General features: G+C 42.5%; 1 protein-coding gene across 1 annotated transcript in view; it reads right to left on the reverse strand.

The window, feature by feature from the left end:
* Window positions 1-1,352: 1,352 nt before the first annotated feature.
* Window positions 1,353-12,673, reverse strand: part of LOC123507522 (electron transfer flavoprotein-ubiquinone oxidoreductase, mitochondrial-like) — a 30,114-nt gene continuing 18,793 nt past the window's right edge. Inside the window, exons 6-12 of the mRNA XM_045260472.1 lie at window positions 9,540-9,757; window positions 8,645-8,815; window positions 7,036-7,244; window positions 6,134-6,316; window positions 3,667-3,888; window positions 3,130-3,301; window positions 1,353-2,583 (exon numbers count right to left, since the gene is read on the reverse strand). Coding sequence (XP_045116407.1) covers window positions 3,138-3,301; window positions 3,667-3,888; window positions 6,134-6,316; window positions 7,036-7,244; window positions 8,645-8,815; window positions 9,540-9,757 — 1,167 coding nt within the window. The 3' untranslated portion in view covers window positions 1,353-2,583; window positions 3,130-3,137. The remainder of the gene's footprint in view (window positions 2,584-3,129; window positions 3,302-3,666; window positions 3,889-6,133; window positions 6,317-7,035; window positions 7,245-8,644; window positions 8,816-9,539; window positions 9,758-12,673) is intronic.

A 12,673-nucleotide genomic window follows, 5' to 3' on the forward strand; every position in this document is an offset into this window, starting at 1 on the left:
GGCCTAAGCCCCATCTAGCCTAGCTCGCCAGGTCACAGGAGCATGCAAGCCCCCCCACCACGACAAGGCGGTTCCCATCTGGGGGGAGGGAAGGGGGAAGGAGGCATCTCTGTCCTTCATCTCATGCGTAATGTCCACCCACTAATCTTCTTTGAAAGGATTGGCATAATTGTAAGCCGAGGTTTTAGGAGGCTGGCATTGCAGAAATCAATTAGCCTTGCAGTGTGGCGAGGTGCTCCATCTTGCACAATATTACACTCTTCCATACAATCATCTTAACTCATCCAGCTAATTCAAAGTAGTTATTCTGGCTCGTCCTAAGTGTTCAGTTCACTATACGATCATTCACTTTTTATTTATATATTTTTTTTTAATACCATGGGCCTTTCACAGGAAATTATGGGATACTTTTATGGGGTACCTCCTATCTCAAAGCCCAGCCGCTAGGAAACCATTGCCCCGAGTGAGGAAATCCAACCTACACTCGGAGCGTGGACAGGATTTGAACCCACGTGCTTGGAGACCCCAAAGCACACATGGTTCCACTGTACCACAGTGGCCCTTTAGTTGCATTTTCAGGAACATAACCCAATAGTATATCTGGGATTATCTGTTAATTACAAAATACAAACAACAAAAATAAAGTGGTGACAAAGCTAACCCCCTCTCCTCCCCCTACCACAAAGCCCACAACCAAGTGGCTACCAGCCTGGGGGTGCAGGTGGCAGCCAGCAGGGGAGCAAGTATACAGGTGTGCCAGTAATTGGCCTCATTTCAGTACAGGTAAGTGCAAACAAGTTGAGTTGACCAGAAATAGATCTCTGCCATGTCTGACTTCCTCCTCCTTTCTTAGTGTCTGTGTTTCCTTTCCTTCATTAACCTCTCCTCTTGCCATCCATTCTTCCTTTTTTTCTTTTTTTTTTTATACCATGTGGGCTTTTCACGGGAATTTCTGGGCTAAAGGGATACTTTTTAAGGTACCTCCTATCTCAAAGCCCACCTGCTAGAAACCGTTGCCCTGAGTGAGGAAACCCAGCCTACACTTGGACCGTGAACAGGATTCGAACCCGTGCGCTTGGAGACCCTCGGATCCCAAAGCATGCATGGTTCCACTGTACCACGGCAGCCCCTTTTCTATGTTTACCTCCACCTCTCCTTTCCTCTCCTCTCTCTGTAATCCATACTCTTCCACACCTCTTCCTCCTCTCCACACAACCACTCCTCCCCCTCCCTCCTCCTCTTTCCCCTCCCCTCCTCCTCCTTACTAGCACTGAGGCCCACCTCCACTGTTACCTCAATCTCCCAGCCCTCTCTTGCTGAATTGTATGGAGTAAAATGTGGAGGCAGGCAAGTTGTTTTAATAGTTTACTTGAGGTCATCACAGTGTCTAGTTGAGTTACAGGTGAAGACGACAGGTTAAGTATGAGCTTAGGGCTAACATTGCATTGATTACACTTCCCTGCCTGTCTTCTTACTCTAGACTTGTTCATATTACTAAGTGTGCATTGGTGAAACATTCCTGCCTGTCTATACTAACTTTGTATTGGTAACGTGTGTTCTGTCCTGTCGTCATATTTACTAAGTGTGCATTGGTCAGACTCCAATATCTTACTGTCTATCTGTCATGTTACTAACTTTGCATCTTAACTCTATTTCTTCCTATTACTAAGTTTGCATTGATAAAACTTCCTTCTTCACTTCACCTCATCTCTTTACTATGGTTATATTTGCATTGTCTTTTCCTTACTGTCTATTCTCTCTTTCTTTGTCAGTTTGTCAGTGTCATGTCTTCCTTTCACCAGTTATTATGTATGTCCTATACATTTTATATTGTCCTTTCTCTTTACTCTCTCTATCATTGTCAGTTTTCTCAGTCATTATGTTGTATCTATTTGTTTTACTGTCTTTCCTTGTATTGCCTTTCTCTTGTATCTGTCTTGTCCATCGTTTCTTGTATATATCTCTTACACAATCCTCTATTCTTTTCTCATGGTTTCTCTTTTTCTTGCATCCTTTATTGTCTTTACTTTTCCTACACATTCATTATATCTGAACCACATTTACTAAAAACATTATTTTGCATTTAATTTTTTAAGTCCATTCATCTCTGTTTCTCCTGCCCATCCATTTCCTGTTTTCAAAATTATCTGTCAGTCTGTCTAGGTAGAGTCACATCTAGTAAGCCAAGGCCATGCAACACAACACAGTCCACCCTATACACCCTGTAGCCACCCAACCAACAAAGGGAACAAAAAGCTGCGGACAAAACTCTTCATAACTTAAAACTCTATTGGAAGAGAAATTAATTTATTACTTACTGAGATTAATTTAAATAAAAACCACTAGGGCATTAATATTTTACATCACTGACTGTACATGAGTAAGCCATCTCATAGAAAATATAAAATGTACAAATCTATACTTTATCTTTATGTACACAACACGCACTCAAATGCACTCTATTGCAGACTGTGGCACTCAAAAGGATGATACGGGAGACGAAGGCTTGGAGGTACACAGTAAAGGAGGCAAGTATGCTGCCTTAGGGACCCTCCTGTCAGCCTGCCTTCCTCCACACACCATCTAAGGGAGACAGCAGGGTTAGAGCCATGGCTGAGAGAGAGAGAGAGAGAGAGAGAGAGAGAGAGAGAGAGAGAGAGAGAGAGAGAGAGAGAGAGAGAGAGAGAGAGAGAGAGAGAGAGAGAGAGAGAGAGAGAGAGAGAGAGAGAGAGAGAGAGAGAGAGAGTGTTGCTGAGAAGGTTCAAGGCAACTATTCAATTAATAATGAAAAATTAAGAATACTTGGTATGACTTTTGCATTGGAAGTGATTAGACTAATGGTGAAAGTAAGTAATGAAGTAATCCTGCGCTGTGGTGTGATGTTTTGTGTTTACTTGTGTGAGGTTTTCCATTCAGTAATGTTAAATAATGTTGGCAAAATGGAGTGAAAAGGATTAAATAGCTTTAGAAAACATACACATATCTATTTAGTTTCTCCACAAAATGATGAATTACAGCAACAAACATAAGAACAATACAAATCTACATGAAATTAAAGCATGTATCTTAAATTGGCTGTAAAGACGATATCATCTTGCTTTCTTTTAGGTAGAGAGTCAACACACGCACCTCGCCCATCACATGCCGTCATAAGCAGGGCCACCACCAGCCTCAGGGACGACCCAGTTGATGTTCTGTGACGGACACTTGATGTCACAAGTCTTGCAGTGGATGCAGTTCTGTGCGTTGATCTGTAGCCTCACCCCATCACCAGACTCCACTGGCACATACTCGTACACACCTGCAGAAGGGAAAGAGGTGTGTGTGTGGTGTATTATGGCATGGTGTGGTTTGGTTGTATTTACCTAGTTGTATGTTACAGGGTTTGAGCAGGGCTCAAAGTGACCTGTCTCCATATCAACATTTCTCCAGGTATAGAAACAGGTCACTATGAGCCCTGCTTGAACCCTGAAACATACAACTAAGTAAATATAACCACACAACACACACACACACACACACACTGTGTGTAATTTTTTACAATACAGGAGTTTTAGTTTGGATTAAGACTGTTACTTTCTTTCTCTCTTCTTCTTGCTTACTCTTCAACAACAACTAAGCATTTCTTTACTTCTTCTACAGACACACACACACACACTATCTCACCAGCTGGGCAGAATCTTCCCTCTGGTCCATCATACACCCCATGGTTCCTCTCTACGGGCACACTGTCATTCCGCAGGGTAAGGTGAGGTGGCTGGTCATGGTCATGGTTGGTCCCAGTCAATGCCACAGAGCTCAGCAGGTCAAAGCTCACCTCCCCGTCTGGCTTGGGATATGCAATTGGCTTGGCTTCCGAGGCGGGTCGGAGTCTTTCAGCGTCACGCACTGGGAAGGGGAAGGAAGGAGGTGTAGTGACGGCAAGGAAAGGAAGAGATGAACTGGACAAAGAGGAATAGAAGTGACAGCAAGGAGAGAGAGGAGGAATGGAAACTTAACCACTGATGGAGGAGGAAGAGATGAACTAGGCAAGAGGAGTAGAAGTGCCAGCAAGGAAGAAAGTCAACTTGATAAAATTACATGGAAACCAGTAAGAGAAGACACCTAGGTGGAAAGGGAACAGAGAAGTAGAGGAGGAGGAGGAGGAGGAGAGAGAGAGAGAGAGAGAGAGAGAGAGAGAGAGAGAGAGAGAGAGAGAGAGAGAGAGAGAGAGAGAGAGAGAGAGAGAGAGAGAGAGAGAGAGAGAGAGAGAGAGAGAGAGAGAGAGAGAGAGAGAGTACCACACTGAAGTTAAGGAAGGTAAGTCGCCAAGAATCAGCAGAAGAGAACTGGAATGAATTGTATTCCCGGGAAGCTTTACAAGCAGCACTGAGGCAAATATTTATCAAGAATGGAGATGAAAAAAGCAACAAGAAGAGGAAGTACAAGTAGATAGCAAGAAGGAATAGTAGCTAAAAATGAGTAAAGAATGACAAGGAAAAAACAAGTAGGAGAGAACTAGCTGAAAAAACAGGAATGAAGAATGAGGACAGAACACAAGAAAATAATAAAAATAAGTGTGCTTTAAAGATGTACAAACGAAATGTGATTTTTAAATACAAACAGAAATATGTTTATTTGCCTTATTCCTTATGTTTGTGTGTTCATCCAATGTTCTTAGTTGCTGTCCACTCCTTATATACCAACAAAAGCTGCACCAAGTCTTCAACATGCATGTGGTGTGCGTGGCAAGTCTTGACGCCATGGAACCGTTATTTCTTTTCTTGGTGAGCAGTTGAAACTTACAACTACCTTCCCGGGAAGGTAAGAGACGTTCTGATGCTTTTAGAACACACTGACTACTCTCCAGGGAGCAAGCACCAGTGTGTGTCACCTCAGTAGCTGTTCAGCTGATACAGAGAGAAAGTGTCTGTCATGTGGCTTACCAGACAAAGGTTAACTGCACTACTGTTGTGATTCCTCCCAGCCTCACCATGCCTGACATGACTGAAAGCAAGGAGAAACATAAGGAGATGCTCACGTTATACCAGGCTGGCCATGATCTCCCATCCATTTCCACCCAAACAGTTGTTAGGCTGAGGACAACACAGTGTTTAGTGCACTCCTTCAAGCATGCTGGAGAGGTAAGTGTTTCCTAAGTCTGGTGGGTCTTGTAAGATGACTCTGAAGACCTGTGTGTATTTATCTCCAACAAAGGCTGGCATCACAGAAAATTAAAGAAAAAAAACCTTACAAGACCTGCTAGACTTAAAATGGAAAGTGGGAATGAGAGCAGCAGCCTCTCCAACATGCTTGAAGGAGTGCACTAAACACTGTATTGTCCTCAGCCTAACAACTCCTGTTTGGATGGAAAATGGATGGGAGATCATGGCCAGCCTGGTATAACATGAGCATCTCCTTGCTTTCAGTCATGTCAGGCATGGTGGGAGGCTGGGAGGAATCACAACAGTAGTGCAGTTAGCCTTTGTCTGGTAAGCCACATGACAGACACTTTCTCTCTGTATCAGCTGATCAGCTACTGTTTTTTTTTTTTTTTTTTTTTTGCCTATAGGCCTATAGTGCCTGTAGGCACACTTGAAGAGTGTATGGGACGTGCTGTTCAGCTTCTGCCCATTAGTGGCGCAGGCAATTTTATTTATAGTGGTACCCATATTAGGGCCCATATCACCACCCAAGCTCATCTTGTGTGTAACCACCTAGAGCCTGGGTATCATGGTGACATGTAAGTAACTTTAAACCACTCAACAAATGGCAGTGTTTTAAGGCAGTATGTGATGGGATTTGAACCTAAGCATGGACGTCTGCCTGATCTCACGCTCACCACCTTATCCACTATGCCACCTGCCTCACACACTGGTGCCTGCTCCCTGGAGAGTGTAGTTAGTGTGTTCCAAAAGCATCACAACATCTCTTACCTTCCTGGGAAGGTAGTGGTGTGTCTCAACCGCTCACCAAGAAATGACATCAGCCCCATGACTTGGCACACACACTGTATGCTGTCCATAACATGGCTGAAGACTTGGTACTGGGATGAAATGTTCACAGCAGTCAGGCTTTTCTTTATATATGAAGTGGACAGCCACAAACACCACATCAAAACAAGGTGAGTCCAGCAACACCACCACCACCAAACCTCCATGTTTCAGCGTCCAGGGCTCCTTGCCGCGGCCGAGCACATAGAACAGGCCAGTGTACATCAGGCCGCCGTACAGACCCAGCGGGGTGTGGAAGGATGGCCGCACATTCCTCACAGCGTGCAACTCTTTCCACACCCACGAGTCCCGTAGGGTTGTCTCGTAGCTCACTGGCTCCACCCCTGTGTGTGTGTGTGTGTGGAGTGTGGTTAGTACATTGTCACTAAAGGATATACAAAGCTTTGTATTAACAACAACTAAAGGACATACAAATCTTGAATATTACTTGAATTACATGCGACAAACTTAACAGTAGTAGTGAAAATATGGCTCATTAATTAACAAACATGCAATTCTTCCACCTATCAACTCAATACAACCTTTCAGACAACTATCCTCCTTTCACACTGAATATCCTTGGTCTGTCCTTTACTTAAAATTTAACTGGAAACTTCACATCTCATTGGTGCGCAGTCAGCTCCACCAATTTTTCTCATCCCTCCACCACTGTACAAGGACCTAATCCACCCTTGTATGGAGGGTTCCATTCACACAATTTCATTAAATAGGGTGGAATCAAAAGCTTTTCATCTTATCAACTCTCCTCCTCTGACTGCATGCCTTCAGTTTCTTTCTCACCGCCAGAATGTTGCATCTCTTTTGCTATCTTCTGCCACTATTTTCATGCTGACTGGATGCCTCCCCTGCACTGCACTGCACTGTCCAACTCCCTAACGCAAGAGAATTAACCAATGCTCTCGATCACTCCTCCTTACTTCCCTGGAATTCCCTGCCTGCTTCTGTGGACACACTAATTTTCTAAGACACTGGGAAAAAAAGTCCATCTTATACGCAATTCAAAAACAGTAAAAAAAATCCCCTGTAACACACACACACTCACATTCTGCCTCCTCATTCTTCTCATCTGTCAGCTGTTCGTAGATACTGTCCGCTGCCAGCATTGCACTCTTCATGGCATTGTGGGTCCCTTTAATCTTGGGGACATTCATGAAGCCAGGAGAGCACCCCACCAGGCACCCACCAGGAAACGTCAGCTTTGGGATGCATTGAAGGCCACCCTCATTCAGTGCCCTTGCCCCATATGATATCCTGTAGGAAGGGCAGGTGAGGAAGGAGGTAGGACGGATATGAAGTAAGCAGAGTGATATGGTTAAGTGATGTAAAATACTGAAGGATATACTGAGAATGGAATATAAGCAGTGTAGTTTTTTTCTTTATGTAAAAGAGGAAGACTAGTCATGGGCAATGAAAATGATCAAACGAAAACACCCACTGAGATGCCAGTTCCAAAGCAGATCTGAAAGAGTAAGCCAAAAGAATGGGATACAGGTCTTGAAGCCTCCCTCTTCAATGAGTTCAGATCATAAGATGGAAATACAGAAGCAGGCAGGGAGATCCAGAGAATACGACTGAATGAGCCAGACTGGTAGGATATGAAGCAAGGAGTGTGGTAGGATACTGAAGGATATATTGAGAAATGGGGTACAAGCAGTGAAATCAGAGGATGAAGAACATAAACAGGAGTAACTATGAGTGTGGTAAGATGCAAGCTAAAGGATGATATTAAGAGGAAAGGTATTGTGAAGGTAGCTTACAAGGTGTGTGTGTGAGGTGTAGGGGAGTGATACCAACACACTTAATACACCCCCTCCCCTCCCCCCTCCACACACACACACCGCGTAGTGTAGTGGTTAGCACGCTCGACTCACAGTCGAGAGGGCCGGGTTCGAATCCTGGCGCGGCGAGGTAAATGGGCAAGCCTCTTAATGTGTAGCCCCTGTTCACCTAGCAGTATGGGTATGGGTATGGGTATGGGATGTAACTCGAGGGGTTGTGGCCTCGCTTTCCTGGTGTGTGGAGTGTGTTGTGGTCTCACTCCTACCCGAAGATCGGTGTATGAGCTCTGAGCTCGCTCCATAATGGGGAAGACTGGCTGGGTGACCAGCAGGCGACCGAGGTGAACTACACACACACACACACACACACACACACACACACACACACACACACACACACACACACACAACATATACATAACATTAACTTTACATCATATAACATTACAAACTTAACCATGAAAAACACATTTAGGCAAGCACACCCCCAATACACCCACCCATCTCCACACACACACACACACACACGTGTTGAGACATGGAACAGTTTGAGTGAAGAAGTGGTGTCAGCAACAAGTGTGCATAGTTTTAAAGAAAAAATTGGATAAGTGTAGATATGGAGATGGGGCCACACAAGCATAAAGCCCAGCCCCTGTAAAACTAGAACTAGATAAATACAACAACTAGGTAAATACACACACAACTTAAACATAACATTAATCTTACAACACAAAACAACAATCAGGCACTAACTACACCCCTCCCCCCACCAAAGACACCAACACACATCCACAACTTAACATAACATTAAGTTTACATAGCATAACAAGCTTAACATTGGAAAAACACACCAGGCACCCACCACACACCCACCTAGTCCCTCCCCTGAGCACCGCCGCCACTGATGGATGGGTCTTGAACCTCTGGAATTCCTGGAAGGGGCTGAGGTAAGGGTTGGTGTAGTCCAGCCCTATCACAAACCCCAGGGACACCAAGGGCTGCTCCTCATTCAAATGGTACAGGAATGAACCCCCATAGGTGAATCTGTGGGTTATGAGCTTGTTAGGTTTGAAGGAATGATAAAATATGTATTCAGGGACATGAAATATTACTGGATATCATGGTGGTTTCAGATTATATAAAAGAGAGAATTGAAGATTTTTATCAGTATTTTGTGTGTTGACAGTGAGTGTGTTCCTCCTTATCCTTCCATCACACACACACAAACAAACAAACAAACACAAACACACACACCCACACCCACACACTGAAGTATGGAATGGATTGGAGGGAAAGGTGGCATGTAATAGGAATACTCAAAATTTTAAGGGGAAATTTAATAAAAGCAGTTATGGAGACAAGAGAATATGAACATAGCTACTTTCCTGTATGTCACAATTAGACCAACACACACACATGAATCTACCAACCCTGGAACAGAGAAGAGAGAGAGGGGATCTGATACAAGTTTATAAATTGATTAACGGAATGGATCAAGTGGATAATGAGAAACTAATCCTGAGAGAAGAATATGACATTAGAAGCACAAGATTGCATAGTAAGAAACTGAGGAAGGGAAGATGTCTGAGAGATGTTAAAAAATATAGTTTCCCACAAAGATGTGTTGAGACTTGGAACAGTTTGAGTGAGGAAGTGGTGTCAGCAACGAGTGTGCATAGTTTTAAAGAGAAATTGGATAAGTGTAGATATGGAGACGGGGCCACACACACACACACACACACACACACACACACACACACACACACACCTGTCAAGTGGCCATCCCACAGTGTGCTCTATAGTACCAGGCTTGTGATTCTCTGGAGCTACCTCCCATAGCTCCTTCAGGCCAATGCCATATGTCTGTGGCTCACAATTCTCCCTCAGGTTGAATTTGGTGTACAGCTGCTTGGCCAGGTGACCGTGACAACCCTCAGCGAACACCGTACACTTTGCTCGCAGCTCCATGCCCCGCGCGAAGGCATCCTGAAAAGGTAAGGAGGGTAAGAGGAGAGTGTAGTGGGTGAGGGAAGGAGGGTGAGAAAGTTGTAGTGTGTGTGTTATGTTGTGGTTTGTATTGTGGTTTGCTATGGTATGGCATGGTGTGTGGTGTGGTATGGTATGGCATGGTATGGTATGGTATAGTATGGTGTGGTGTGGTGTGGTGTGGTGTGGTGTGGTGTGGTATGGTATGGTATGGTATGGTATGGTATGGTATGGTATGGTATGGTATGGTATAGTATGGTATGGTATGGTATAGTATGGTATGGTTAAGTACAACTGAAGGAGAAAGTAAACAAAAAGAAGAGGTGAAAAAGAAAGACACACTTACACAAACACTATAAACACCCACACACTTGCACAAACACACTAACTCCACCCACTTAATCCATACTCTTACACAAACACTACACACACATCCACAAACACACACTCACACAAACACCCTACACACAAACACTCACTTAAACAAACACACTAAATGGAGAGAGTAGTAAAGGAGAAAGATGACTTTAAGGAAATGATTAGTGAGCAGATTGAAAGGTTTGAAAAGGAATGGGAACTGAAGAAAACACAATGGACTGAGTCGAGGGAAGCAGAGATGGTTGGATTACAAAAAATAATTAAAGATCAGTTGAAGGAAGACAAAAAAGAAAGGTCCAAGGAACTGGTTAATGTAATGAAGAATAAGGAAACATTGATAAGGGAAATAGCAGAAAAGAAGAAGAGTGTGTTATTATTTGGGATGAAAGAACAAAATATAACATATAAGCCTAAGAGAATTAAGGAAAAAAAAGACCTACAAGAAGAAGTGGAAGAGATCCATAGACTGGGTCCGTATAAGGAGGGAGTGAGCAGACAGATTAAAGTAGTACTGAAGTCACAACAATCTGCAGAGGATATCCTATATAGAACATCAAAGTTAAGAGAGATAGAAGGTTGTAAAGAGGTGTTTGTGAGAAAGAATAGAAATGAGGAAGAGAGGAGAAGATATGAGGAATTGGTGGAAGAGGAGAGAAGGAAAAATGATGAGCGGTCTGAGGAGGAAAGAGAAAGTTTTTGGAGAGTTATAGGAGAGAGAGTCAGAAAGTGGTATGTGGAAAGAAGGAATGCGGAGAAACCCCTAGAGGGAGCAGTGGGTGGACCGTAATGTATACTAATATAGATGGGATACTGTCAAGTAGATTGGAATTGCAAGACTATATGATGGTGGAGAAGCCTGATATAGTGTGTTTGACTGAGACAAAATTGCATGAAAAAAACAAAGATAAATTTGGATAATAAATATAATATATGGAGAAAGGATAGAGAGAGTAAAGGTGGAGGAGGAGTTAGGATTATGACGAAGAAATAAATAAATGTGGATAAGGTTTGGTATGGGAAGAACAACGCAGAAGTGATAAGCATAAGGATAAAAAGTGATGGAAAAGAATTAATAATCATGGTGACCTATGTACCTCCTAAAACAAATTCTTGGACATTAAGGGAATACGACAATATGATCAAGGATACTTTACAGAGTTTGGAAAGTGTATTATCTGGAAAAAGAAAGGTGATACTAGTAGGAGATTTTAATTGTAAGGAGGTGGATTGGGAAAATCTAGTACGTGGTGTTGGAGAAGAAGCATGGGGAGAGAGATTTCTTAATCTAATGATGGAAAATATGATGGAACAGAGGGTGAAGGAAAATACTAGATATAGAGGAGATGATGAACCGGCTAGACTGGATTTGGTGTTAACAAGAGAAGTGTACCTATGTGGAGATATACACTACAAATGTCCTTTGGGAAAAAGTGATCATGTGGTTATGGAAATGCAGATAGCAACAACACAGCGAAGGAAAGACGAGACATACAGGAGTGGTAGATTGAATTATAGAAAGATGGACACAGAAAGTTTGAAAAATTATTTCAGAAAATTAGATTGGGAGGAGATGTTACAAATCAGAGAAGTGCAAAAGAAATATGAGATTTTTATGAAATATTATAAAAAAGCAGTTATGAAATTTGTACCAAAGTATAAGCCGAGAGAGGAAGGAAGAAAGGATTGGTTTAATGCAACTTGTGTTAAGGCTAAGGAAAAGAGAGATGTGGCTTGGAAAAGATGGAAAAAGAGCAGGAATATACTAAATAAGGAGAATTATAGAGTGGCGAGAAATGAGTATGTGAGGGTAAGGAGGAGGAAGAAAGAAAATTTGAAAAAGATATTGTAGACAAGAGTAAGGAACATCCAAAATTGTTTTACAGGTTCATAAATGGTAAACTTAAAAAGAGAGAGTCCATTGAAAGATTAAAAGGAGAGCAAGGGATAGTAGATGACCCTAAGAATATAGCGGAATTGCTAAATAATAGGTTTCAGCAAGTATTTACTGAAGAAACAATGTTTGTAAAGCCTAAGAATGTACAAGGAAATGTGCACATGGAGGACATTAAGATACCTAAAAAGGAGTTATATAAAATGTTGGAGGAACTTAAAGATGATAAAGCGATGGGACCAGATGAAGTTTCAGGAAAATTATTGAAGGAGTGTAGAGAAGAATTGATTGATCCATTATATGATATTATAAGGTGTTCATTAGAAACAGGGGAAGTACCAGTAGAGTGGAAAAGAGCTGAAGTGGTGCCCATTTATAAGGGAGGCAGTAAGGAAGAGCCTCTTAACTATAGACCTGTGTCTCTAACAAGTGTGGTCGGTAAGATTTGTGAGAGGGTGATAAAGAAATATTGGATACGGTTCCTGGAGGATCATAAGTTATTATCGGATCATCAATTTGGCTTTAGGAAAGGGAGGTCATGTGTAACAAATCTACTGAGCTTTTATTCAAGAGTGGTTGACAAAATACAAGAGAGAGAGGATGGATGGACTGTGTATATTTGGATTTAAAGAAAGCTTTTGACAAGG

Source organism: Portunus trituberculatus, chromosome 1 (genome assembly GCF_017591435.1).
Source record: "Portunus trituberculatus isolate SZX2019 chromosome 1, ASM1759143v1, whole genome shotgun sequence".
In the NCBI taxonomy this organism is placed as follows: Eukaryota; Metazoa; Arthropoda; class Malacostraca; order Decapoda; family Portunidae; genus Portunus; species Portunus trituberculatus.